We start from the raw sequence: 25,861 nt of genomic DNA on the forward strand, positions 1-25,861 counted from the left end.
GCATTACATATTGCAGTAAATACTCTCAAAAGCGTACCTATTGTGCCACTGCTGTACTATAAGGAAAAAAATATATGTATCTTCATTCAGGAGCAGTAATGTGTCTTTCGTCCGCCATTTCACTTGTACTGGTTGTATTAGAAATGCATTCCAGGCCCAGTGCTAGAGGTTAAACCTTGTCATTGCAGAGCGTAGCACTATGCATGAACTCGCTGTACTTATTTTACTCTGAAGAGAACCAAGTTTTCTTTATTACACATCACTTTGTACGAAGAGAAAAACATAGGTCAAAGATGATACAAAAAGAATTCATACAGAGAGAAAATAATCGTTAATCCTCCACATCCTCCCCGCCCTGGTCGTTCTCCAATGGTACGACCAGCTGTACCGGTTGGGTGATCTCCGTTCATCGCCGAGTCGGAGGACGAGAGTCCTCGCCTTCCCGTCACGGCCAGAGATGCGAGCTCGTCATATGTGACGTGGACGCAGATCGTCTTGAAGCAGGACGACATCCCCCTTCTGGCACTTCGTCGATCTTCTGTCTGGTTGCCGCACCTCGTGGAAACTTCTTAGGGCGAGAAGGTACTCCTCCTTCCACCTCTTCCAGAAGTCGTCTTGCATCTTTACCCTTAGTGTTGCTCCTTTCCTCAGATCTGTATAAACGCTAGGTTCTGGAACGTTGGGTAATGCTGTTAATAGTCCCCCGTTTATGAAGTGGTTTGGTGTCAGTACGTTGGGACCGTGTTATGAAATTGTTCTGCTATTAATGGAGGCTTGTATTTCTGCCAGTATCCTCCTCCGAGTTTCCTCGTCTGCTTTAGACGTGCTTAACACTTTTTTCAAGCATCGCTTTTGTGCCCACCATTCGTTCCCACCAGCCTCCCCATCAAGTCACCCGTGGAACAATAAACACCATTGTGGGCGAAATGCTGGCTCGTACGTTGGTCCGTGAACATCCGAGAATGTTTCGCAAGTTCTCTGCTCGCAGCTTGAAAGGCCCTCGCATTGTCCGAGTAGATGTGAGGTAATCCGTGTCTGCTGGAGAAGCGTCTGAACGACATGTCCGATGTTAATTCCAGGTGCAAAGCCCTTGTAGTGGCGTAAGAGAACAGTGCGATATACGATTTCTGTAACACGCTCCCCACCCTGACATATAGTTGGCCATCGAAGTCCACTCCCGTGACCGTTGAAGGTTTAGTGGATTGTATTGCTCTCCACCACTCTGAGATATACTATGGCACCATGAGCCCTCTCCGAGTCGTCGCAGAATAAATGTACCTGATAGTCCTCTGGTGTTGTACAAGAAGATCCTATCCACCGAAGGATTTGAATGGCCGACCAGAGAATGAGGCTGGAAGTCCAGATTTGCCACCTTCTTGCTAGGTCTATGGGTAGGAGATCGTGCCATGTTGTCCCTCTACACCAAGTATCCTGGAACAGGAATTTTCCTGTAATCGACATTGGCGACAGGAAACCAAGCGGATCGTAAAATCTTGCTGTAGATTGTAGTAGCTGTCTCTTCGTTGCCGGCTCTTCTGGTAGCGTTTCGATGACGTATGTAAGGTCGAAAAGAAGACAGTCCTGTGCGTGTTCCCAAAACTCGTATCTCTTCTTCTCGCGCCCTTCGGCTCTCCATATATCCTATAACAGTGCTGAAGTGGTCGCCCACTTTTAGATTGGCATTTCTATCTCTCGGAGAAGCCCTGTTATCTCGTACTACACTGCAGTGATTTCATTGTCGTCTTCTATCCTGGTTGTGAAATCATCCATGAAGGTCCCTTGATCTAGCAGTTTTGTAGCGAAGGGATACTTGTCGCAAAATCTGGAAGCCAATTCACATGATGTAGTTGTTAGAAGGAATGGTTAGCATGTAAGTCCAAACGGCAAGCGGGTGAATCTGTATACTGCAGTGTTGTCAGTTGTCTTCCAGTCTCCATTTTCCCCTCTCTCCATTCCAAAGCATAGAAATCTCGTTATGTCTGTGTCATTTTTATCCAGGCACAACTGCAGAAAGACTTGGGTTCCGTCCCCAATTAAAGCTAGTCCGTAGAGTCGGAAGCGGAGTAGTGATGCCAGAATTTCTCGTGGGAGATTAGGCCCTGCCTCCAAGGCATCATTGAGTGACAGGGAACCCCTTTCATTAGATGAAGCATAACAACTATTCTCCACTTCGTCGTGGAGTCTCTTTGTTTCTTTATAGCATGGTGAGGTGCCGGTAAGCGATTCAGCCTCGGGGGTCATCTCTATATGTGCCTTCGCGAAGTAGTCGGTCATTAGAGCGTGGTATACCTCTCGGAACTGTTTGTTTCCATTAAGTTTGTTCTTCAGGGATTCAAAACGTCTCTCAGCGTTCTTGCGTTTCGAGCGCAGTATTACTCCTTCCTTCCCTGGTAGGGAGACTACCCTACTTCCATCTTCCATTTTGAATGAGTCATGGAAGCCTTCCAAGATTGCAGATTATCTTGCAGTGAGTGCTCGTTGCTGATCTTCCTTTATCACTAGTGTCTCTAGATCCCAAAACTTACGTAGATTGTCATCGGAAGGTAGTAATTCTGTATTGATACTGACGTGGTTTACGGAGACGTGCTTCACTGTAGTACCAGACTAATTCCCTCTAAGAATCCAACCAAACATAGAGGAAGAAGTACCAAGGGACTCGAGATGCGTATTGGGTGTTCGTCCATCACCTACCAGTACTGGTCTCCTATCAGGACCTCAATTATCAGATCGTCTGCATCATCTTGAGGATCTGCTAGTTGCAGTTTGCGAAGGCGTGATCGAGTCTGGATGTCTCGTGGGACGGTTGGGTGTGGTGAGTACGTGATCCTGCTCTCGAATGCCGAGATTCGCACAGAATCTTTCGTCCATATTCCACTTATACTGAAGTTGGCCAATCTGCGAGTCATTGCTTCAAATGGTGTGACTGAGTACGTCTGTTGCATTCTATATATGTACAATTGAGGGCGTTGGGTGCAGCATCGCGAACTGGTCTCCAGGTAATCCAGATGCGCCTGGATGATGCAGTTCCTATTGCAGTTTCGTCCAGTGAGAATCCTCTTGATTTCCTCGTATGCGTCTGCAGTCACCGCTATACCATCGATCAGCTCCTTAGGTTCTCCCTCCAGGTGTACACGAAGGAAGACGTGCTTGTCGATATGTGTTGATGGTCGGGTTGTTGTCTACCGCTGACTGGAATTGCTCCCAAAACCGGGACCATTTCTCACCATCTCCTGCGAATGGTTCTAGTTTGATAGTGGGTAATTTTACGGAGTGCGTGATGGATACATGTGATGGCTCTGGTACTGCGGATGAAGGTCTGGAAGGGTCAAGATTCTTATTTCCGAACGATTCAGATAATTTGTCACGAATGACGCGTGTCGAATTAAACATTGCGCGCTTCGTGACCTCGATGTATTTCTCACACTATGACGTCTGCGTCGTATTCGGCGTCTGATAGAAGTTCGTGAATGCCATCATCGAGGGAAATGAGTTGTTCTAAATTCTCTTGTAATCTCGTCCGGTTATATTCTGCATCTGACGCTGCCTTTGTAATGTCATTACTGAATTTCGTTATGTTTGCTCGCACTGTCTTTCGTTTCCTCTTCATCAGCATTAACGCCTTGTCTCCATTCTCGTCTGCCACACTCGTGAAATATTACTTTGAACAGACTGCAAGGGGAGTTATTTTGCTCCGATAGAGAGCACTAGTCACATTCCTCTAGCACTCGTATCTAAGACAACAAGGTAATTTGGATGCTTATCAGCGTTCTCGGCGTCTCGTGGTGGAGAAAAAAATAATGAGGTCAGAGAAGATACAAAAAGAATTCATACAGAGAGAAAATAATGGCATCGTTAATCCTCCAAAGGTTAGAATCTGTATCAGTGTGTTTCAGTAGATCTGTGCACAATATTAGACAAATTTCGAAATATTAACTGAACTGGTAACCATTAAAAATCTTGCGATTTCTGGAGGGTAGCACATTCAAATATGACTCTCTCCTATATGTTAATCTACTATTTGTGTACAGGGGTGAACTCCAGTACGAACAGTTGACTCGAATTTCACTCCATGACTTGTTTAAAACAATTTGAGATAATTCGCAAATAATACGCAGCTACTCTCTGTACCTTGTTTAATCTTGAAACTTTTGTTATGTAGTAGTAGTAGTAGTAGTATTTATTAATGAACAAAACAGGCTTCCAGCCCAGATACATGTTCACATAACAATAATCCTATTAATATTAATAATAATAATAATAATAATAATAATAATAATAATAATAATAATAAAGATGATAGTAATAATAATAATATTAAACAAGAATCTATCTACAAAACAATTATTCTACCCCTACCCTGACCTTGCATTCACCACATGACCGTCACAACAGATAGTTCTGCAAAGAAACCGATGACATCACGTTACAACAGATTCAGCTCTAGTCCTTGTATACACAATTGCTTATTTTGCAATCCTTGTTCTTTAACCCACTTATCCTGTATTTAAAGTACAACAAATGACAACAATCGCATACTGACTTGCAATCTCGCAATCAGTAAGGCCTCTACATTTCGCGCATACCATATTATTTACTTACTCAATTACTTCACAATCTGAATGCCCATCGCTGTCACTCGGTCTTACTTCACTATGTACAAATCACCAGCACTTCACTTACTGCTGAAATTACCTAACAAACTCAAACCACTGCATACTGTTATACAAGACCCCCATAAACATGATTAACACCTGTCCCCATTCCAAACACATACCCCCTTATTCCCTCCAAGCTATACTCACCACCATCGCCCTATGAATCTCCTTCTTCCATTTTTCTCACACATGCATTTTTAACGCACATAAGTACCTGTTTAATTCTCCTCTTTCTTCCCATTCCTTAATAATCCACCTTATAATACTCCGTTTGTCCCCTATTCGTAACATTTTCCGATATTTGGCACCCAATAGACTATTTCTGATCTTACTTGTTTCTTCACAATTGTGGAGCTAGATGCAATAACAGTGTAAGTCTAGTTACGCTGTTATTGCATGAATACTGTTTTCAGATTTCCTGGTCGCTTCACTACAACCCAGTCCAGGTCTTAGTTCGCTAGGATGCCGCTAGAGGTCAGGAGCTCACTAAAACTTGTACCATGTGCTACATTGTTATGCTTCACGAGTGGCACGTTCAGTTGCCGCCAGTTCTCTGGCTGGAGAAGATGTCAGCGAGTGGAAGAGAAGGTTTTGTGGCGTCACATTTAATAAGACTGGGTATCAGCACTTTGACCTAAGAATGGCCTCTGCTAAAAGCAACAGATTCATGATACAGAAGTTTGTCCTACACTCCCATGTGCCATTTACCTGCTTTCTCAGTTTTAATGATTTGAGGCTGCATGATGTAAGAAAGTGTGGTGTAAAAGCAGACAAAAGGTTTGATGTTGTTTCACTGATGAAATACTTAAAACCGGGCGAGTTGGCCGTGCGCGTAGAGGCGCGCGGCTGTGAGCTTGCATCCGGGAGATAGTAGGTTCGAATCCCACTATCGGCAGCCCTGAAGATGGTTTTCCGTGGCTTCCCATTTTCACACCAGGCAAATGCTGGGGCTGTACCTTAATTAAGGCCACGGCTGCTTCCTTCCAACTCCTAGGCCTTTCCTATCCCATCGTCGCCATAAGACCTATCTGTGTCGGTGCGACGTAAAGCCCCTAGCAAAAAAAAAGAAATACTTAAAAACTGAAAATGTTGAGTGGTATGTGAAAGTCATGTATGTGTGTAATGATTCCCTAGAGTCTGCTAATGCAGCATGTGAAGGTGAATCATCCTGATTTTGATCAATGATGCATTTGAGAATTTCAAACAAGTAAGACTCACAACGTCTAAATACCAATTATATACTTTGTGATCTGTTTATTGTTCCTTTTCTTTCCTTTTAGGTTTAGAAAATCATTTTATAAATGAATACAGGATTAAAAGTTGTTCAGAAACGAATGTTACTAATTTTATAACATTTCAACTATTTGTTGGGGAGGGGGCAGTTACCGTAGCCTAATACCATAGTTGGAGAGAGCACTGTAACAAATTTCTCTCGACCCTTTACACAAAAGAACGAAAAAGGTGAATATTAAATAAAGAATAAACTTAATGGTTTTACCTTTCTTAGTTGACAATTTTTTTTTTTTAGGAATTTGTTCTTAATTTTAGTAAGTATAGACATTTCGGAGGACTGATGTGGGATAAACTGGCACTTTTGTTCCTCTGTAGTGGGCGATCATGCTTTCCTAACTCCCTGATCAATACTGGTGTATGGCAAAATATAATATTCCTGCTCTTCATGCAATAACAGCATATAAAATAAAATTTGAAATAACTGTCTTTCTTATTAGCTAACAGATCGATAAAATTATTTGGGAAATACATTTCTTGGCTCTTTTAAATGTCCTTAAATGAAATTCAGGTTGATTCCTAATATTACTTTTAACTCAGAACATTTATAAACTTCAAGCTTCTGTTTCTCAAAATAACGTAAGTCTACTATCGCTGTTATTGCATCCAACTCCTCAATTACCTAATAAGTGAAAATCGTTGTTCTTTGCTCCACGAAGTATACATACCGACTTATCTCTCCCTTTTAACCATCCCTTATTTTTATGAAGCCCCATTATCCACCATATCAACCCTCACCTGTTTAATCTCTCAACGTATCTAATATTTATCCCCGGTACTTCTGCTTTATTAAAAACACTAAGAGAACTTCTTACTCTACTTTCAGCCAATAATTTCTGCCTATGCATATCTTTAATTCTCCTAGACAGTACCTTCATCCCTCTAGCTTCTGTCTTCGTCCACACCTCTTCCCACATGTGCCCCAAACCAATCATCTCCAAATATCCGTTAATTTTTTCTAGCCAGCCCCCCTTGTACATGCTCTTCCGTTGTTGTTCATACGAGACCTTTAATACCCTTCCCCTTCCTGTCTTTTTAATTTCATCCAGTATCTAACTGTTCTTTTCACACACTCAGATTCCAAATCCTCCCCACACATTCATTCCGCCCTTGTATTAGCTGTGCACAGCGGCAGCCCCATCACTATCTTACCAAAATTACTAATAATTCGTCTTAATTCACCTCTTTTCTCATCTAACCCCCATACTTCCGTGCCATGTAATACCCTACCGAAAATCACCGATCTTAACACAAACCTCAAGGTTTTATAACTGATACCCGGATATATAGGTAGCAGGTTTTTGGCTGAGGCTAGGGCTGCCAAACCTCTGCTTTTCGCCCTACTAATCTGATTATTCCAAGTTCCTATACTGTTAATAATGACTCCTAAATATTCCAGCTTCCTTACTTGTACCAACCTTTCTCCCTGCAGGACCCATTTTCTGTCCTCCCCTCTTCCTTTGTTCAAACAGTTCTTACTACACTTTTCCTTATATATTGGACATACAATTCCTATTTCCCATTCCTTCGGGTACTTCCCCCCTCATAGATCTTATTGTATAGTTCAACTATGCCCTCTATCATTGTCACATTTTTGCTAATTTCTTTCCAAAACTTGTTATTGATCCCATTACATCCCCCGCTGACTTGCCCCGATTCTTATCACTCTCAAGATTTCTTCCCTTGTAATTTCCTTGTCCAGTTCATAATTTGCCACTGTCCTATTCCTCCAAATTACTTCTTCCCCCGTCCCTCTCCACCGCCCTTCCACCTTACCCCCGAGTACCTCACCCACTGAACTTCCTCAATGCTCATTCTATCTATACTCCTTCCACCCTTAATTATTCTATTAATCCTTTCCCATATTTTTTCAATGCTGTTAGTCTTACAATCTGTATTTAAGGCTTCAGTTTGTTCCTCTAACCACGCCTTTTTTAATTGCGAAACATCTACGATAATTTCAGAAGAAAGGTAAATCAAACTATCACGAAAGAAAAACACAGATTCAAATTAATCAAATTTGGCTCAGAAATGAAATGAAATTTCTATATTGCAAAAAAGCTAAACTAAGTAGTACACTTTATGAACTACTTTTGAAACTAACGAAAGAAATACCCGCCTCAGTATAGGACTCGGCCTAAGTTAACACAGAACAATCAATATTCACTAATCTAAAGGGTAAACAGACAACATTAGATAACAAATATGAAATGTTACTTAGGAAAAAATGTTAGAAATATTTCAATTCGACAACCTGTTAAAAGAGGACTGAACACACAATTTACCCAGCAGTTAAAAATATAACCAAAGTCAATCTTAATGAAGAAGGAATAATATTCTAAATCGTAACTGGCATTCTACTAAAACAGAAATGATACAGAGAGGGGTAACAAAAATTGTAGCAGAAACTGAATTTGCCTATAACCAACATTCTGGTAGACCAACAAGAAGCGCCTAGGTGTGAGGCAAAGAAAAATCTATCCCAAATAATAGAACACAAAGAGGTAAATAACAATATACAACAGATTAATAAGAAAATTAAAGAGAATGCGATTATAATAACCAAAGCAGATAAGGGAAATACCACCGTCTTATCACATAAAGAAGATTACATTAAGAAAACTTTAAAATATAGTATCTTATTTTCAATGTCAGTTTTGGTACATCCATGTGGACATTGCAAGCTAATTTCAAAGGATTGGCTGAAATTGGCAACTGCATTAGGTACTGCAAAACGGCATGGCCATACCATTGGTGACACGTCCTATGCCTCACGAGTACTTCTTGGCGTTTATTGGTTCTTTATATCTAGCTGATATATTTCTTCCTGGTTGTCCAATGTATATTTGGTTACAGTTCTAACGTGTCAGTGCGTATACCCGTGATTTACTGAATTGATAGTCTGTGCTAATATTAGACTACATTAATTTGCAAAAGCCTTATTGTTGTTGTTATTATTATTATTATTATTATTATTATTATTATGATTATTATTATTATTATTATTATTATTATTATTATTATTATTATTATTAGTTCTGTATGCTATTTCAATATGGAATGCCTTGAAAGTGTTAATACTACATACTTTTTATTTCTATCCGTTTTTCGAGAAGCGTTTTTGGTTTGATACTGATTTTATTGACGTAATTTCTTGTGTAACCATTGCTTCTTGCTGTCGTAAATTAGTTTCGTTTCCTTTATTTACTACATTTTAAAGTTATGGGATTGGGTTCCACAGGGCAGTATGATGAGACTTTTATATATATATATATATATATAGAGAGAGAGAGAGAGAGAGAGAGAGAGAGAGAGAGAGAGAGAGAGATAAACAATATTAATAATGAACTGGAATCAGTGAGTGAGTTCCAGGATTTTGAGCAACTGCGAAAATACCTTGACGATATTTGAGATGGACATTGCCAATGATATGATGGCGAACAGTGTGAAATGTGAGGTTTGTGTTTCACAAAGAGGAAGTGTCCTTATTGCGTCGATGAGGTGAAAGTTCCTCATGGGGATCTCTGTAAGTACCTAGGTATTCATAATAAGGACATTGTGGTAATCGCATAAACTGGACTGGAAATAAAATTTACAGGTCTCTGGATATGATTATGGGTTGTTTAGTGATTGTAAAGGAGAGGGCATATAAATCTCCAGCAAGGCCACAATTAGAGTATTAGACCGTCACCAATACTACTTGAATAGAGAACAGAAATAGCTCCATTTCTTGTGGGTGATTACTGATCAAAGAGTTGTGTTACAGAGTTGTTGCACACTTAGGGCCAGGAAGACTTCGAGAAAGGAGACAAGCTGTCCAACTAAGCAGTATGTTTTGAGATGTCGTTAGAGAGATGACAATAGTTGGTATGAATACATTTAAGCCATGTAAGATAGGAAAGGTCACAACATGAAGATGAGTTGGAATTCAAAGGGACAAATTTTGGCTAATGTTCACTTATAGGAAGAGGATTTAATGATCAGCCGTTGTTCATTGATTGATTGATTGATTGATTGACTAATAAATTTTTTGGTCTTAATATGAGTAAAGAGAGGGATGATGGATATATCTGTAGTTATGATTAAAGCATTGCCCACTTGTTGGGAAGTGGTAGAAATAATTTATTTATTTATTTATTTATTTATTTATTTATTTATTTATTTATTTATTTAATTAATTAATTAATTAAAGTTCTACATGTTTAATTATGGGGTGGTAGATAGAGAAAATAGATAAATATGGAAGTGCCTCCATCACCACATGTATGTATACATAAACTGTAGTGAATATTTTCATATATGTACAGAATTTATAATTTACATATTTGCAACCAAAAAGCAGTGGCAAAAGGGGCTCTGGTGAAGACAAACCAGATTGTTATGCAAGTAAAAGGGTAAAAATTAAAATAAATAAATGCAATGTAAATTTCAATCTAATGTCAATTGTACATTATTATTTCAAGTAATCCCACACGATGTATATGAGTTGATTATGTTTATAAATACAGAAGATATTATGAGTGGAGTTTTGTAAATAATATAAATTTAGTAAGGATGAGCTGTGTAATACTTTATTATAGGAAATTGTCTTCTTCTCTGTTCATTGAAAGTGATTTTCATTTGATTGTTCCTTTCCATTCTTGTGTTTTTAAAATGGGAGGTAAATTAATTATTTAATTAATTATACTTTTCTTGTGCCAATATAAAATTTATATTTTTGGCTTTTTCTGGTTTAGGCCTATATGTTTCCCTTCTTTATTCTACTTTTCTTATTTTTTACTTGTAGCCTTCTGAAGATGTTAAGGAGGAAATATTCATAGAAGAACATACTGATGATCAGCTGGTGCGATACATCAAAGAAGAAACAAAGTACGTAACTACAAACCCTATTCAACATGGAATATGTTGTACCTATTCACAGTTGTGTTTAGTATTGGTTGGTTTAACTTTAAGCAACCATGAAAAATGTGTTTTCTTTCACTGTCACTGCATCATTTGTTCATCACATTTTTATCATCTGAAATGCCATCTGCAACTATTACTTCCAGATATTCTCAGTAATTTTTTACATTCATAGTAAAAGCGACACAGAAAAAACCATGTTTGTAGATTATAAACTAAATCTACAAATTCAAAATTGTTAAGTTTTATGTACATTGTAAACAATATAATAATACTAAACTTACATTACTAGGTTCATTAAATGATATAATGGCTAAGTTCAATAGTGTGGTAACTCAAAGAATGCCATTTTAAAATGATTTACTAGGTTAGATTTCTTTATGATACTTTCTGTTCTCTTGTGTGTTAAGTCAGATTTCTCCATTTGTGGACACTAAAGCAAATAATGTGTTGTAGAAATGAAACGTTCAGACCAGTAGTTCTACATCTTAGATATCACAGTTTTCAAATAAAACTTCCACGTTGTTGTAAGCATAACCAAATCGTGGTATAGAATTTATGTTTTTTCCAGTGTTGTGGTCACGCCTACTGATTGTCACCAATTTCCCTTTTTCATTTTTGTGCTCATTATCAGTCCAGTGCTTGTAGTGTGTTGATTCCAAACACATTCACACAATTATTATCAACTATTAGAAAGGACTGCTATACATGAAAATTAAAGTTTGTGCAGATCGCCTAAAAAATCTCAGAATTCTTCAAGTATGTGAATTTATTATCTCACAAAAGTAGGTAAATAATAATAATGTAATAATATTATTTGAATGTTGTAATTTTTGTCACTGACGTTACAAAGTAACACAGATGTACAGTGCAGTAGTGTTTTTCGAACTCTAGGTGTGCCATTGGACTACTTGCTAATTAATTTTTTGCTGTTACACCTTTGTTGGTCACTGTGTGGAACGATCTTTGATAATCCCTGGGAAATGATTGTATAATCTCGTATTGGCGCTCTTAAGCACGCCCTTGTGTTCACAGGTCTTGCAGTGGCTAGTCATAGCCTAAGGTTTGACTTCAAACAAAATTAGTGATGGAAACTACGAATTCTGAAAGGTTTATTTGTTTTGTGGGTGGTTAGAGTCTTCGCATCTGTTATGTAACGCATTGACTTTTTCCTGCTCTAGATTCTATAAATATTTCTTTCAGTCCTCAGAACTCTCCAGTACCAGCTTACACTCCCTCATTTGTCAGAGCAGAACCATGCACTCAACTGAAGAACGCCCAAATATGTCCGCTTTTTGAGGTTCAAATTCTGCTGTTTGTAATTCATGTTGAACAGGGCATAGCAGGCTACACTGGAGAACAATCTTGTATTATGTCCACCAATAGCAATGTTGCTTATGAAGACTCTTCACACACAAAATGCATATTTCTATTTTTGGATGGAGTTTAAATGGCTTTTATTTTCCTAAACCTGTATTGGAGAGAGGCACTCTCAGACCAGCAAAGCGACACGCCTTTTTTTGTAATACTTTTCCTGGTATATAAGGCAGAGGACAGTTCATTTTCTACATAGCTTAGTCCAGTATATGTCATAGATTTTAGATGCTCCTGCAGGATTCAGGCGACCGGATCTTATCTACTGCTTCCCTCTTTGTATTATATCTCCCCTCAGGAGCTATGTTATCTTGACTCTCATTTCAGCAGTCTACAAATATAATGCAGCAATTTAAATGACTTCTTTTGAAATGTCTAAAATACGAGGGCAGATCAGAAAATAAGTTGCACTTCCCAGTTATGCTCATTTATTACACCACCTATACAACAGCAACATGACTATAACGACATACACTGTAACGTAACTTTTCCACATAATTTCCAATAGACTCCAAACATTTCTGCGAACGCACAACCAACTTGTCGATGCTGGATGCATAGAAATTTCCTCCAGCGTTCTGCAACCACTCGGAGACAGCGGTCTTCACCTCCTCATCGGTCTGGAAACGTCGACCACCAAGCTCGGTTTTGAGCTTACCGAACAGATGAAAGTCACTTGGCGCTAGGTCGGGACTGTAGGGTGGATGTTGCCTGACCTCCCACCTGAAACGCTGTAGCTGTTCTCTTGTTTGGCGGGTCTTGTGAGGTGTTGCGTTATCATGCAACAAAATAACACTGGCGCTCAATTTCCCCCGGCCCTTCTCTTTAATCGCTTCATGTAACCGGTGCAACATTTGACAATACAACGCCGCGTTGATCGTAGTTTCTTTCGGCATGAATTCCACGTGCAGCAAACCTTCCATGTCAGAGAACACTGTCGCCATAACCTTACCAGCTGAAGGTTGAACCTTGGCCTTCTTTCGTTGTGGTGATGAGGGGTGCACCCATTCCATTGATGTTCGCTTCGTTTTGGGGGCGTTATTGCAACTAACCTTTTGATCCACGTACGTATTTGCCGTGTCAGTTTGGTACTGAATTACATAAGAATAGGTTTTAAGATTCATAACATTTCCTAATTGCTGACTTGTGGAACGACACATAATCTTGAGCTTACCAATTAGTGATGAGATTATCTTCCATTTGTGGAGAGACAGATCGCCCGGAATTAAATATTTAGTTATGAGACTGACTTCCGTTTGTGTAAAGACACGTGGTCCTGAACTAACCACTGAGTGATGCGGTTTTCTTCCACTTGTAGAGTGTCGAGTGTCACATGACCCTGAGCTGACCATTTTCTGCCACTCCTCCAAGGTCTTCATATTTATGGAATTGATGGATGTAAGCAGAAATATGAATTGCAAAACTTCATTCAGCCTGGAATACACTGACGGACTCCCCTCCCCGGATATTCAAACAGTCACTCCCAATTAACACAGATGATCCTGGAATTTTTATTTTGGTGAATTATATATTTTCTTTATAATGGATTTATACAAGTCACTTAAATGAAACCTAGAAGTGTTCTGTCATTCAAACACTATTTTGTGAATATAAGTTTTTATAGATATAGGACATAGAATTGAACATACTAAGCTGAATGCTAGAATATATAAAATATCCATTGTATCCCATTTTTATAAAAGAATATTCATGAATTTGCTTCTTGTTATCCAGCTTCTGTGGGGTTAGTCCTGCCTGGTGGTAGCGTCCGGAGTTGTGATTCATTTTCTCTAGTTAGTTCGGTCTCAGGCCATATCTGTATGAAGATTCACAGCTTTCAGGTCGTTCTGCACTTTATCTGACCTTTGCTGTCTTGTTGGTACCTTGTGCCTCTTTTCACCAACTCTGTGTGTACATGCTGACTTTCCCAATATATTGCCCTCTGCACGCAACACATGCTAAAACAAGTGCACCCGCCTTTTTCAATTTTCTTCTGGATCAGTGCAATTACAAAACTCTTCCTAATATAATAATTTGAAATGTGATCCAGTCTAGTAATACCAGCCTTCCACCTAAGCGTCTTCACATCAATGATGCTTAGTTGGCGTTCCACCTCCTTTGAAGCTGGCCAGCGTTCGTTGCCCTAGAAAACGACATGACAGATAACAGTTCGGTAGAATTTAGATTTCAGATGGTACTTCATCCGATGGTCGGAATGGCGTACCTGCCCATTCTCCACTTCAGCCAGTCTTTGTATATCCTTAATTTGACTTTTATCAGTAAGTCGGCCATCATCAGGGATTTTGGAGCCAAAATATTTAAATTTCTCTGCTTATGGTATATCTTCACCGTCAACATGCATCTTCCCAACTTCTCAATGATGTTTCTTTTTGTTGAGACGCGGGGCATATTGTGCTAGTCGATTGTCCCAATCTTCTGTTTGACACTGGAGATCAAGCTTAACCTCTGCAGCCAAAATTACATTGTTTGCATGGTGAAGTTTCCATGTGCAGGTCAGATATAATGGTGTCCATCTCAAGAGTGAACAGCAGTGGTGATAAGGCAGGTCTTTGGCGGACTCCTATAGTTATACGGATGTCATCAGATGCTCATGCGGCAGCTTGCACAGGACTCGTTAGTTCTTCGTATAGTATTTATACCCTTTCGACAAGGTGATGTAGATTGCCATGTTCTTGTAGCGCTGAGGTACCCGATGGGAGGCGTCCTCAGTGTCCAGCAAGTCGTGTTGGACCCTCCTAATTATTTTCACTGTGTCTTTCAACAAACAGCCATGCAGAGTGGATTGCTCGTGTTGGAGCCTCTTATTCTTTTTGCTGTGTCTGTCAACAAACACCCGTGCAGCATGGATTGCTCGTGTTGGAGCCTCTTATTCTTTTCACTGTGTTTGTCAACAAACAGCCGTGCAGAGTGGAAGGCTCGTGTTGGAGCCTCTTATTCTTTTCACTGTGTCTGTCAACAAACAGCCGTGCAGCGTGGATTGCTCGTGTTGGAGCCTCTTATTCTTTTCACTGTGTCTGTCAACAAACAACCGTGCAGCGTGGATTGCTCGTGTTGCATCACGCTGTTACACATAATCGGGAATTTGTAGGCCATCGTCGTTGTTCTGTGCATATCCATGTCCGCCATGGACTCTGAGTTCTTTGCTCTGTCCGACATGTCCATTGGGATCACCAGCAACGATAAAATAGTCAGCGGTCTTCTTGTCAGGCAGTGCCCAGAAGGTAACTTTGATTTCCGTGCCCAGGCCAGTTTGTGGAGCATTCCATTGAAAAATTACTATTTCCTTCTCTCCCCAATTAAGACGAGTTACATCAAGCGGATTATCATAGTTTTGCACCTGGGTGACTGAACCGTCAAATTTTGCTGATATAACATCGCCAACATCATTAGTTGTAGTTCGGGTTCCGTTGTGCATCAGTTAGTATATACATTCCATTTCGCATGACATTTATCCACTCCATGTTTTTTCCCACATCTCACAGATGCCTGTATGCCTTCTCTCAGGTGCTTTGGCTAATTCGCTACTTCATCCAGACTTAGTTCAGTGATGTGATACAGAATCGGGGTACTCTCTTGCTTAGCCGTCACAGGCCTTGCGATGGTAACACTTGCGTACCTCTCACACTGACTGGACCCTGCCAACGCGCGTCCCTTCCAGAAGACGCCCTAACGTTGGTTCCAATTCCACGAGACATATTTCTATAAGGATGTGAATGTGTTATTTTACCGCTAGCATGTTATGAAGCATTTTAGAGCTCATGACAGCTGCTCCGGACTTGGAGAACAGACGCCTTTTGCAGCCGCTCCTCTAGAGAAGGAACGCTACGCTACTTCCAGATATTTTCCTCAACTACTCCGTACCGAACGTCTCCATCTCCGCCAAAGTTACCATTAAAGACTTTGTTCGTGTTTGGTCTACAAGAGCTATTTTATTTCACTCACGTCTGTCAGCAAACCGGTGGGGTACCCGTATCCGTCACCTGGGATGCGCCACGTGTTACGGCAGTGTAGCTGGTTCAAGGAGAATGTTCATCAGTACGAAATGGAATGCCATTTTACTGAAAAACTAATTGTGGACCTGATAAATCACTTCTTACAAAAATTGCCACAGACTATTGCACATTTTACTCGGCGTGATATGCCACTAAACGTATGGCATACAATCCAGTGCTGTATTTTTTGCCCCGTGTTGTCCAGAGGTGGCAACATCAATATCTTGTGTGTTGATCAGTAGGTCTAGCCTGTCGTAAAGTGTGCAGTAACAAGATGTGGTTGAGCGTCTCACTGCTTTGCTTGTGTGGAAGTCATGCATTCGACTGGGCCTTGTGAGTTCATTGCATACAGCATGAATTGGGATGTACCGTTTTATGTTATGATGTCTTTTGGCCTTGGCGTTGGAATTTTCCCATGTGCCAGTTGTAAGCTGATCGCACTTTTAACCAATAAATTTGTACTTGTCGCTCTTCTTTCTTAGAGTACGTAGAACCACTCAGCGGTGCAGAGATAGCACAGAATTCGATGCCATCCAGCGATGTTATGATTGCACTATAAATAATCGCTTGTTCCGTGATCGCTTGAAATAAATGGAATCTCAGTCCTTCGTTTACATAACATCAATATCCACTGTGGTGTAATTCGATGTCCCGTCATCTCGAATTTTGGCTAAAACCTTGATTTTCATGCTCCTAGCTGTAGTCTTAGAGGAACACTTGTAAGAATATTCAAGGATTGATTAGTTGCATTTGTGTTTCAAATTCAGGATATCAGGACATTGCAATAAAACACTACAATCAAGGCCATATTCTTTGTCGCCATCGTGTCTATGACAGCAGTATCTGAAGTAGAAAAGAAAGTGCCATTGTTAGGGAAAGAAACGTCATCTGCCTGTTATAATGCCGCTTTTCCTAAATTTCGTCAGGATTAGTGGTTTCCATGTACCCCTAACATACGACCTCTGTTACAGACGGCAGTTAAGATGTAGACATGTAGTACATGTTAGTAAATAAGAAATTCCTTGTATAAACCTACCGTCCTATGCACATCAAAGCTATTTAATTAGAAATAACCACACTGTCACGTGATAGAATGCTAGACTGATATGATAACAATGTACAAATACAATATGCTTGTTTACGTGACAGCAAATAACAATCATGGTTCTTCACATCTTCTGGAAACAATGTTCTCAACTTTATTAATCTCTACATCATTGAGATTCTCTCAATTAAACTCAACAACAAGGGCTTTTACAAAAAATTTACTCGCCTGCCACAAACCGCAGAGTGGTTGAACATGATCAGATCTCCAAAGCATATGCCGTCCTTTACGAAGGAGGAAAGACATTTATGGATTTCAGTGGATAAATGTTTGCTGGATTAAGGAGCTTGTATTTTAGGCTGAACCGCTTCTTCTTGTGCATTCTTGAAATTAGGTTGTCTATGAGCTCGTTTCTTCTGCGTGATATCGTGATTAAAGAGAAGACGCGACACATCCTCGTAACAAGTGAGAGCTTTTCTGATTTACTACTACACTCTGAACTTGACTTCAGATGACGTTTACGCTCAGGAATGTGATGTTCTTGAGTAATGAGCTCTCTCCATGGAATATCAGTGAATTGAATGTTCAGTAATACACTGAAGAAATTGGAAATTGCATCACCCAGAAAGATTGGTGCTACATTGCTGCAGTTGAATGTGCAGGACGAGTGTTTGGTTATGATTCGATGATTATACTTTCAGGTCCATCTGACCACAAGTTTGGACAACAATCAATACAGGATGTGCCCACCATGAGCTGCAATATTGATGAATTTGTCGAGGCATGGAGTCAATAAAACCCTGGATCACTTCCTGAGGTATTGTGGCCCATATTTGCTGCACTGCACGGGTCAGTTGTTCCAGAGTTGTGTGTGGCTGAGGACGGTTGGCATACATACGCTCAATTGGACTGAGATCCGGGGATCTGGTTGGTCATTCTAAGGTTGTGATGTCGTGGAGAGTGTCTCTGGAGATGCGTGCAGTTTGAACCCGGGCTTTGTCCTGCTGAAACATCCCATTAGCCATGTTCGCCATCATAGGGAAAACCATTGGATTTAGTACCCTATCAACGAACTGTCGAGCAGTCATGGTGCCCTCAACAAGCACTAATTGTGATTTCACATTAAAGCCAATAGCTCCCCAGATCATAATGCTTGGTGTTGGCCCTGTATTCCTCTCGAAAATAAGATCTGGGCAGCTCCTCTCCCCGGTACGTCGGCACACACGATTCCGACGATCACAGCTGGCAAGACAGAAGCGCATCGTCACTAAAGACGACCCTATGCTATTCGTCGACCCACGTCGATCTTCCTCGACACCAGGCCAGCCTTACACGCCGCTTATGTTGGTTCAATAGAACACCTTCTGCAGGGACACGGGCTTGTAAGCCAGCTGAACGCAGGCGATTACCAACTGTTTTTTTTGGGAACGTGGGGTGCCACAGCTGCTCGAATTTGCGCTGCTGTTGTATGGGATTGCATCCGGGCCATCTGAATGATGTGGCGATCCTCTCTCACAGTTGTCTGTCGCGCTGGGCCTGTGACAGGTCTACGAGTGTGGGTACCTTCATTTGACAACTGCTGCCATACACGTTGTACCGTAGATGCCTGTTGGCAAACACGTGCAGCGACAGTCGTTAGCGATAAACCAGGCTCACACAGCCAAATTATCCGAGCCCTCTCAAACGGCGAGAGTTGTTGATAGCGTGCTCTTCGCTGTCGTTGAGGCATGTTTGAGTCAACTACACTACGACAGAGTCCATATACTGGAGTTGATTCCTCCGCAACCAATCACGTGGGGAGCCCTGTAGCCAAATCCCTTGGGTCTGAAACTTTGATCGTTTACATACCTACGTGGCATCGTTCCATATATTGAAAATCAGCACAAACGACCAATGCCTTCATGGTGTTGTAATTTCCATTTTCTTAAGTGTATTTCTTTTGTGAGAGACTTTTAGTGGAGTTCAGTGTTGAACTTTTGGTCACATCATTTTAATTTGTCTGTGTAGATCGGGACCTGAGGTGAATTACGCGGATCATCAACCTCTGGATAGTGGAGCCCCTTGTTTCAGGTGCAATGTGTGTGGTAAAGTCCTGGCCAGGAAGTTGGGCCTCTTGCGACATCTGAGCAGTCACGAATATGATAGTCCTTGCAAATGCGATCTCTGCGGAAATGTCTTCGTAAGCGCAAGCAGCCTCTCAGAACATGTAATGATCCATATTGAAGACCAGCCACAAAATTGCAATATCTGTAGTAAACTCTTCACGTCTACTAGTGCACTAGCGATTCATGTACGAACTCATGAAGGCGAGAAGTTGCAATCGTGCAATATCTGTGGCAAATCATTCAGCTGTGGACGCAGTTTAAAAGATCATATGCGGACTCACACACCAAGGACCCGGCACTCTTGCAATGTCTGTGGCAAATCATTTAGCCAAATTTACAATCTAACGGACCATGTGCGAACTCACACAGGCGAGAGGCCATATTGGTGCAAAATTTGTGGCAAGTCGTTCAGCCAGATTTGCAACCTGAAACGTCACATGTTGACTCACACGGACATGAAGCCGCACTGTTGCAATGTCTGCGGCAAATCATTCGCCCAGAAAGGTACTTTAATAGACCACATACGGATTCACACAGGCGAAAGGCCATTCCTTTGCAATGTCTGTGGCAAAACATTCAGACATAAAAACTCTCTAACGGATCACCTTTGTTCACATACAGGAGAGAAGCCATTCAGGTGCAGAATCTGTAGTAAGCACTTCTCCGGGAAAACTGCACTCTCGAAACATAGTCGGACGACAGGTCATACTATTTAAATGTCTGTAGTTAAGAGTTTGTGTTTTTTAGCGTTTGCGATAAATGCGAAATATGTCGAAACTTTGTCAGTGTATGCCCCTTCATCTTATATGACCCGTACGAGTGGTTTTTAACGATTTCGAATTAGCGATCAAGTGTAAAATTTGTTAAAAATGTGATATTATACAATTTATGCGAAATAGATGCTTAACTTTCGGCTTTATCCGAAATAAACCTATGTATCTTTAAAAACAAATGATTTTTCTTAAAAATAAGATATATGTTATTTATTTCAGGAGAAATAATCTTTACGTCGGCCATTGCAATCGTAAAGCTGTAATATGCTTTGACGGACACTTCCGTCCTGGTGCACGGAATATTTATAAGTTCATTATCGCAATTAGCTGGTCGGAGAGATGTATTCTCTTTGTTTTGCAGACTACCCGATGGATGTCAGATGATGCCTGAAGCTATTTTCTCTGTGTAAATAGTAACTCGGAGTTGAAATACTGAAAATAAAAAGCATCTCATTTGCCGCTCGTTGTAAACAATCATGGTGGCATCCAAGCGCGGCATGGATGAGTTTATTCGTAACTGGCTTGAAAATAGTGATGTTGAAAGTGGAAATGATTCTCTGGAGAGTGAAAATATTTCTGCTTCTTCTTCAACTGACAGTGATGAATGTGATTCCGATTTCAGTTCCGAAAAGATAGTGCCAATTGAAACTACGTGACGAAACCAGAATGCAACAAGAGCGAGTGAGAAGTCTAATTTTTTTTTGCTAATTGCATTACGTCGCACCGACACAGATAGGTCTTACAACGACGATGGGACAGGAAAGGCCTAGGAATGGGAAGGAAGCGGCCGTGGCCTTAATTAAGGTACAGTCCCAGCACTTGCCTGGTGTGAAAATGGGTAACCACGGAAAACCATCTTCAGGGCTGCTGACAGTGGAGTTCGAACCCACTATCTCCCGAATGCGAGCTCACAGCTGCGCGCTCCTAACCGCACGACCAACTCGCCCGGTGAGATGTCTAGTAAAATGATACTTAGAATTATGATCTTATTGACAATAAGCCTCTTTCTGTAACATGTAAACCAGTTTTTGAAATTCACTCTATAGTGAGGAGAGGGTTGGGTAATAATCCGAAAGAAATGGACGTAGGGCATGAATTTCTAACCCCACAGTTCTGGGATCACGTTACTAAGAAAACCAATGCCTATGCCTCTACATTTCTTGCTAATTTATCTGCTTCCCTTGAAACCAGTAACACGAACTAAAACATTTGTTTCCTGTTACTATAGACGAGCTAAAAGCTCACTTTGCTTTGTGTAAATCATTCAATGTGTGGAATTTCCTTCACTGGCTAAAGAGCACTGCAAAGAACAATCAATCAAACCGCAAATACACATTCGAGCACCACGTTCATTCTCTTTGTGTGTTGACCCTTGATCATAGTCGGTTATTCTTGACATTGGTGTTGAGTAGTAGTTCTGTTTAAAAGTATGGTAGTGATTTATTGTATTGTCTGGTAGCCATGGGTAGAAGCAAAGTGACGATCAAACAGCATGCCGAAAGTCACAAATCGGGACTTTTTTATGTAAGTGATAAAGATGGCCTATATTGATGTGCCGAATCTGCAGTCAAAGACTTGAAGAAGAAGAAAAAAATATTTTGCAGTCCTTCCTTTGCCTTGGTAGCACTTCTGCCTGTGCATTGGGGCCACTACGAACAGTGTCGATGGAGAGATATTTTAGCAAGTACAACATAATTGTATCTGATAGGCAGTCTCAAATGAAGGAGGACACCTTTTAAACTATTGGCATGTTGTACTTAAATCATCATTGAAATTCCTCTTCCTTGTAGGTGTGTTGTACTGTTATAAATAAATACGTTCAGAATAGTATTTTTCACTTTGAAATTGTGTTTGTAAATTTGAAAATAAGCATATTCCTGTGTATGTGTTAATACTTCTTGCAGTCATATGTTGATGTTTGTCTTATTATCCATAGTGAATTCAAAATTGCATGACGAGCAATGTATGATTAAACAGTATGATTTTACTCCCAATTGTGTGTGCAATTTAACAAATTATGCCTATTTTTAACCAATTTGCTACAAAACGTTAAATTTGAGAAGTTTAGATGCTACGAAATGATAAATTTGAAAATCAAAATGCAAAAATCAACTGCGCTAAACTTAATATTTTGCTTGAAGTGAGAGAGTTTGTAGACATAAAAAAGGCTTATCAGAAATAGCTCCAAACAAGTACGAGGCAGACAAGGATCTGTACGTAGGTGAAAGAAACTGAGCGAAACATATAATTGTTGAATCCAAAAAGAAGTCGTGGGAAAATTTTGGTAATAACCTGGAAAGGCTAGATCAAGCAGCAGGGAAACCATTCTGGACAGTAATAAAGAATCTTAATAAGGAAGGGAAAAAGGAAATGAAAAGTGTTTTGAGTAATTCAGGTGAACTCATAACAGACCCCAGGGAATCACTGGAGAGGTCGAGGGAATATTTTGAATATCTTCTCAGTGTAAAAGGAAATCATCCTGGTGGTGTTGTGAACAGCCAAGCTCATGGGGAGGAGGAAAATGGTGCTGGTGAAATTATGCTTCAGGAAGTGGAAAGGATGGTAAATAAACTCCATTGTCATAAAGCAGTAAGAATAGATGAAATTAGACCTGAAATGGTGAAGTATAGTGGGAAGGCAGGGATGAAATGGTTTCATAGACTAATAAGATTAGCTTGGCATGTTTGTAAGGTACCTTCAGGTTGGACAAAAGCAGTAATTGCACCTATCTATAAATAAGGGAACTTTCCATTTCTGTATAACTACTGCATCCTATATCTGCTCTAATCTGCTTGTCATATTCAAACCTTCATCTACCCCTACTGTTCTTACCACCTATGCTTCCTTTCAAGAACTAACTGCCCAAGTCCTGGGTGTCTTAAGATGTGTCCTATCATTCTGTCTTTTCAAATTTAGACAAATCGATCTCCTCTCACAATTCGATTCAGTATCTCTTCATTCGTGATTCAATCTATCCATATCATCTTCAGCATTCTTCTGTATCACCACATTTCAAAAGCTTTAATTCTCTTTCCTTTGAGCTAGTTATAGTGCATGTTTCACTTCCAGACAATACCACGCTCCACACGAAAGTCTTCAAAAACATATTTCTAATTCCTATATCAATGTTTGAAGTGAGAAAATTTCTTTTAAGAATGCTCTTCCTTGCATGTGCTAGTCTGCATTTTATGTCCTCCTTCTGCCATCGTTAGTTGTTTTATTACACAAGTAACAATATTCATCTACTTTCTTTAAGACTTAATTTCCTAATCTAATATTTCCCACACCTGCTTTCGTTCGACTGCACTCCATTACTTTTGTTTTGGAGTTGTTTATTTTCATTTTGTATTCCCTACCCAATACTTCGCCCATACCATTCAGCAGCTTCTCGAGATTTTCTGCAGTCTCAGATAAAATTACAATGTCATCGGCAAATCTCAATGTTTTGATTTCCTCTTCTTGGATTGTGATTCCCTTTTAATTTCCTCTTTGATTTCCTTTAATACTTGTTCTATGTAAAAATTGAAGAGGAGGGTGGACAAGCTACAGCCTTCCCTCATTCCTTTCTGTATTTCTGCTTCTTTTTCAAAGCCCTCGATTCTTATCACTGGAGACTGATTTTAATACAGATTGTAGATAATTCTTCGTTCTCGGTATCTGATCCCAATCACCTTCAGAATCGTAAATAGCTTGGTCCAATCAAAATTATCGAATGCCTTTTCTAGATCTACGAATGCCATGTATGTGGGCTTGTCCCTCTTGATTCGATCCTCTAAGATCAGACGTAAAGGCAGGATTGCTTCACGTGTTGCTACATTTCTTCTGAAGCCAAATTGATCTTCTCCCAGGTCAGTTTCAACTTGTTTTTCCATTCTTTGTTTTCACAATCCTACGCTTTCACTGGAGGACGCACCAACGATATTCCTTAACACCTTGCTACAATACGAACATATCAAGAAGTGGAAATCCTAAATATCTAAGAACGTCCTTCTGGCACTAAAATAATTATTTGAATGCTCAATGTTAATACAAACTATCACTGTGTTATGGAAACATCGACTTTGGAATACTAAGTCAAATGTTCGGAACTGTTACTGAGAATCCATTTATGCAATAGAAATGAAATTCAAACAACTCCCCATTTAACAATCAATAATGGACCGGGCGAGTTGGCGGTGCGGTTAGGAGCGCGCAGCTGCGAGCTCGCATCCGGGAGATAGTTGATTCGAACCCCACTGTCGGCAGCCCTGAAGATGGTTTTCCGTGTTTTCCCATTTTCACACCTTAATTAAGGCCACGGCCGCTTTCTTCCCATTCCTAGGCCTTTCCTGTCCCATCGACGCCATGAGACCTATCTGTGTCTGTGCGACGTAAAGCAAAATGGCAAAAAAGTCAATAATGTTTAACAAGCCCTTGTGTTTCGGAACAGAGTCCGTCTCATATAAATGTGAAGACCTGTCATCTCGTCAAACGTGTTTATACCGGCCTCTCTCCTTTGACTTACACGTGAGCAAACAAATCTCGCCATTTATCACCGCACAAATCTTTGTATTATCAGACAATTTATTTGTCAGCATTATTGCCATAACGAACGAACTCAAGTCTAATGGGATCTGTGGAATATGTTATGGGTTTCACTTGTATTAAAGGAGTTAGTAGATGAACATACGATCTCTCTGGATATAGGACCCTATTCAATGTTCAAACCATGGACCTTGCCATATTTCAAAACATTCTGTTCTGAAGAATTTCCCCCGGGCAGTTTTACAAAGTAACATCGGCATTTATTGCCTCTGGAATATCTACTAGGAACATATCTCACAGAGTCGGCGGTCGCGTAGAAGTGTGTGCGAGTGAAGCTCCGTAAATTGGCGACACCAACGAGGACTAGCTGTACTACCCGGCGTAGCCCGGTTGATTTAGGATTTTTACTTTTAAGATAACTTCATGTATTTATCCGTCACGGTATAGATATGATCTACACGATTTCAACTGTCAATGAGACTCTCACCAATCAGCCTTGAGACCCCAAACGCAGTGGATTCAACACTAATCTCGGTTATTTTATACCATTCACTTCAAAACCCCTTTCAGTGTACCGTCCCAATGGAGGCTGACCGTCGACTTAAACGATATTCAGGGCGTCACAACAATGAATTCGGCATTAATTTAAGTTATTTTCTATTATTTTTAAATAATGTAAAGTGTCATGCCCTCCCATTCCCCACCGCCAGCGGGGATTGGTGTTTCATCTCCATAGAATTTTTCTCCAAATGGTAAGTCATATATGTACTAAGATTTGTTGAGAACTATTTTGGGATATACCCATAGACACCAATATATCACGGTTAGTTTTACATTCATTTTTACTCCTTCTCAACCTCCATACCAATTGCGGTGAAGTATGACTTATCCATCCAGAGTGTCACAGTTCAACTTAGCGAACTCGTAAACATTAATATCAGTCATTTTCGTTTATTTCTATATTTCACCACCCCCACGAGGAGTGCTACTGGTGTTTTACCCAATAATACTTTTTTTCAGATAGTAAGCCATATGTGTTCCAATTTTGTATGAAGGCTATGTTGGAAGAAACACACGCACACACACCGACGTCCGGAGTATCAATATTCACCTCACTGTTCCACAATATTTTCGATTATTTTTACATCTCAGCCCTTCCAACCCCACCCCTAGGCGTGCT

The 25,861-nt window shown here is 40.3% G+C and overlaps 1 protein-coding gene across 1 annotated transcript in view; it reads left to right on the forward strand.

The window, feature by feature from the left end:
* Positions 1 to 20,548, forward strand: part of LOC137502981 (gastrula zinc finger protein XlCGF57.1-like) — a 43,984-nt gene extending 23,436 nt beyond the window's left edge. The window contains exons 3-5 of the mRNA XM_068230274.1: positions 10,732 to 10,814; positions 19,287 to 20,021; positions 20,377 to 20,548. Coding sequence (XP_068086375.1) covers positions 10,732 to 10,814; positions 19,287 to 20,021; positions 20,377 to 20,548 — 990 coding nt within the window. The remainder of the gene's footprint in view (positions 1 to 10,731; positions 10,815 to 19,286; positions 20,022 to 20,376) is intronic.
* The last annotated feature ends 5,313 nt before the right edge of the window (positions 20,549 to 25,861 follow it).

Source organism: Anabrus simplex, chromosome 14 (assembly GCF_040414725.1).
Source record: "Anabrus simplex isolate iqAnaSimp1 chromosome 14, ASM4041472v1, whole genome shotgun sequence".
Taxonomy (NCBI): domain Eukaryota; kingdom Metazoa; phylum Arthropoda; class Insecta; order Orthoptera; family Tettigoniidae; genus Anabrus; species Anabrus simplex.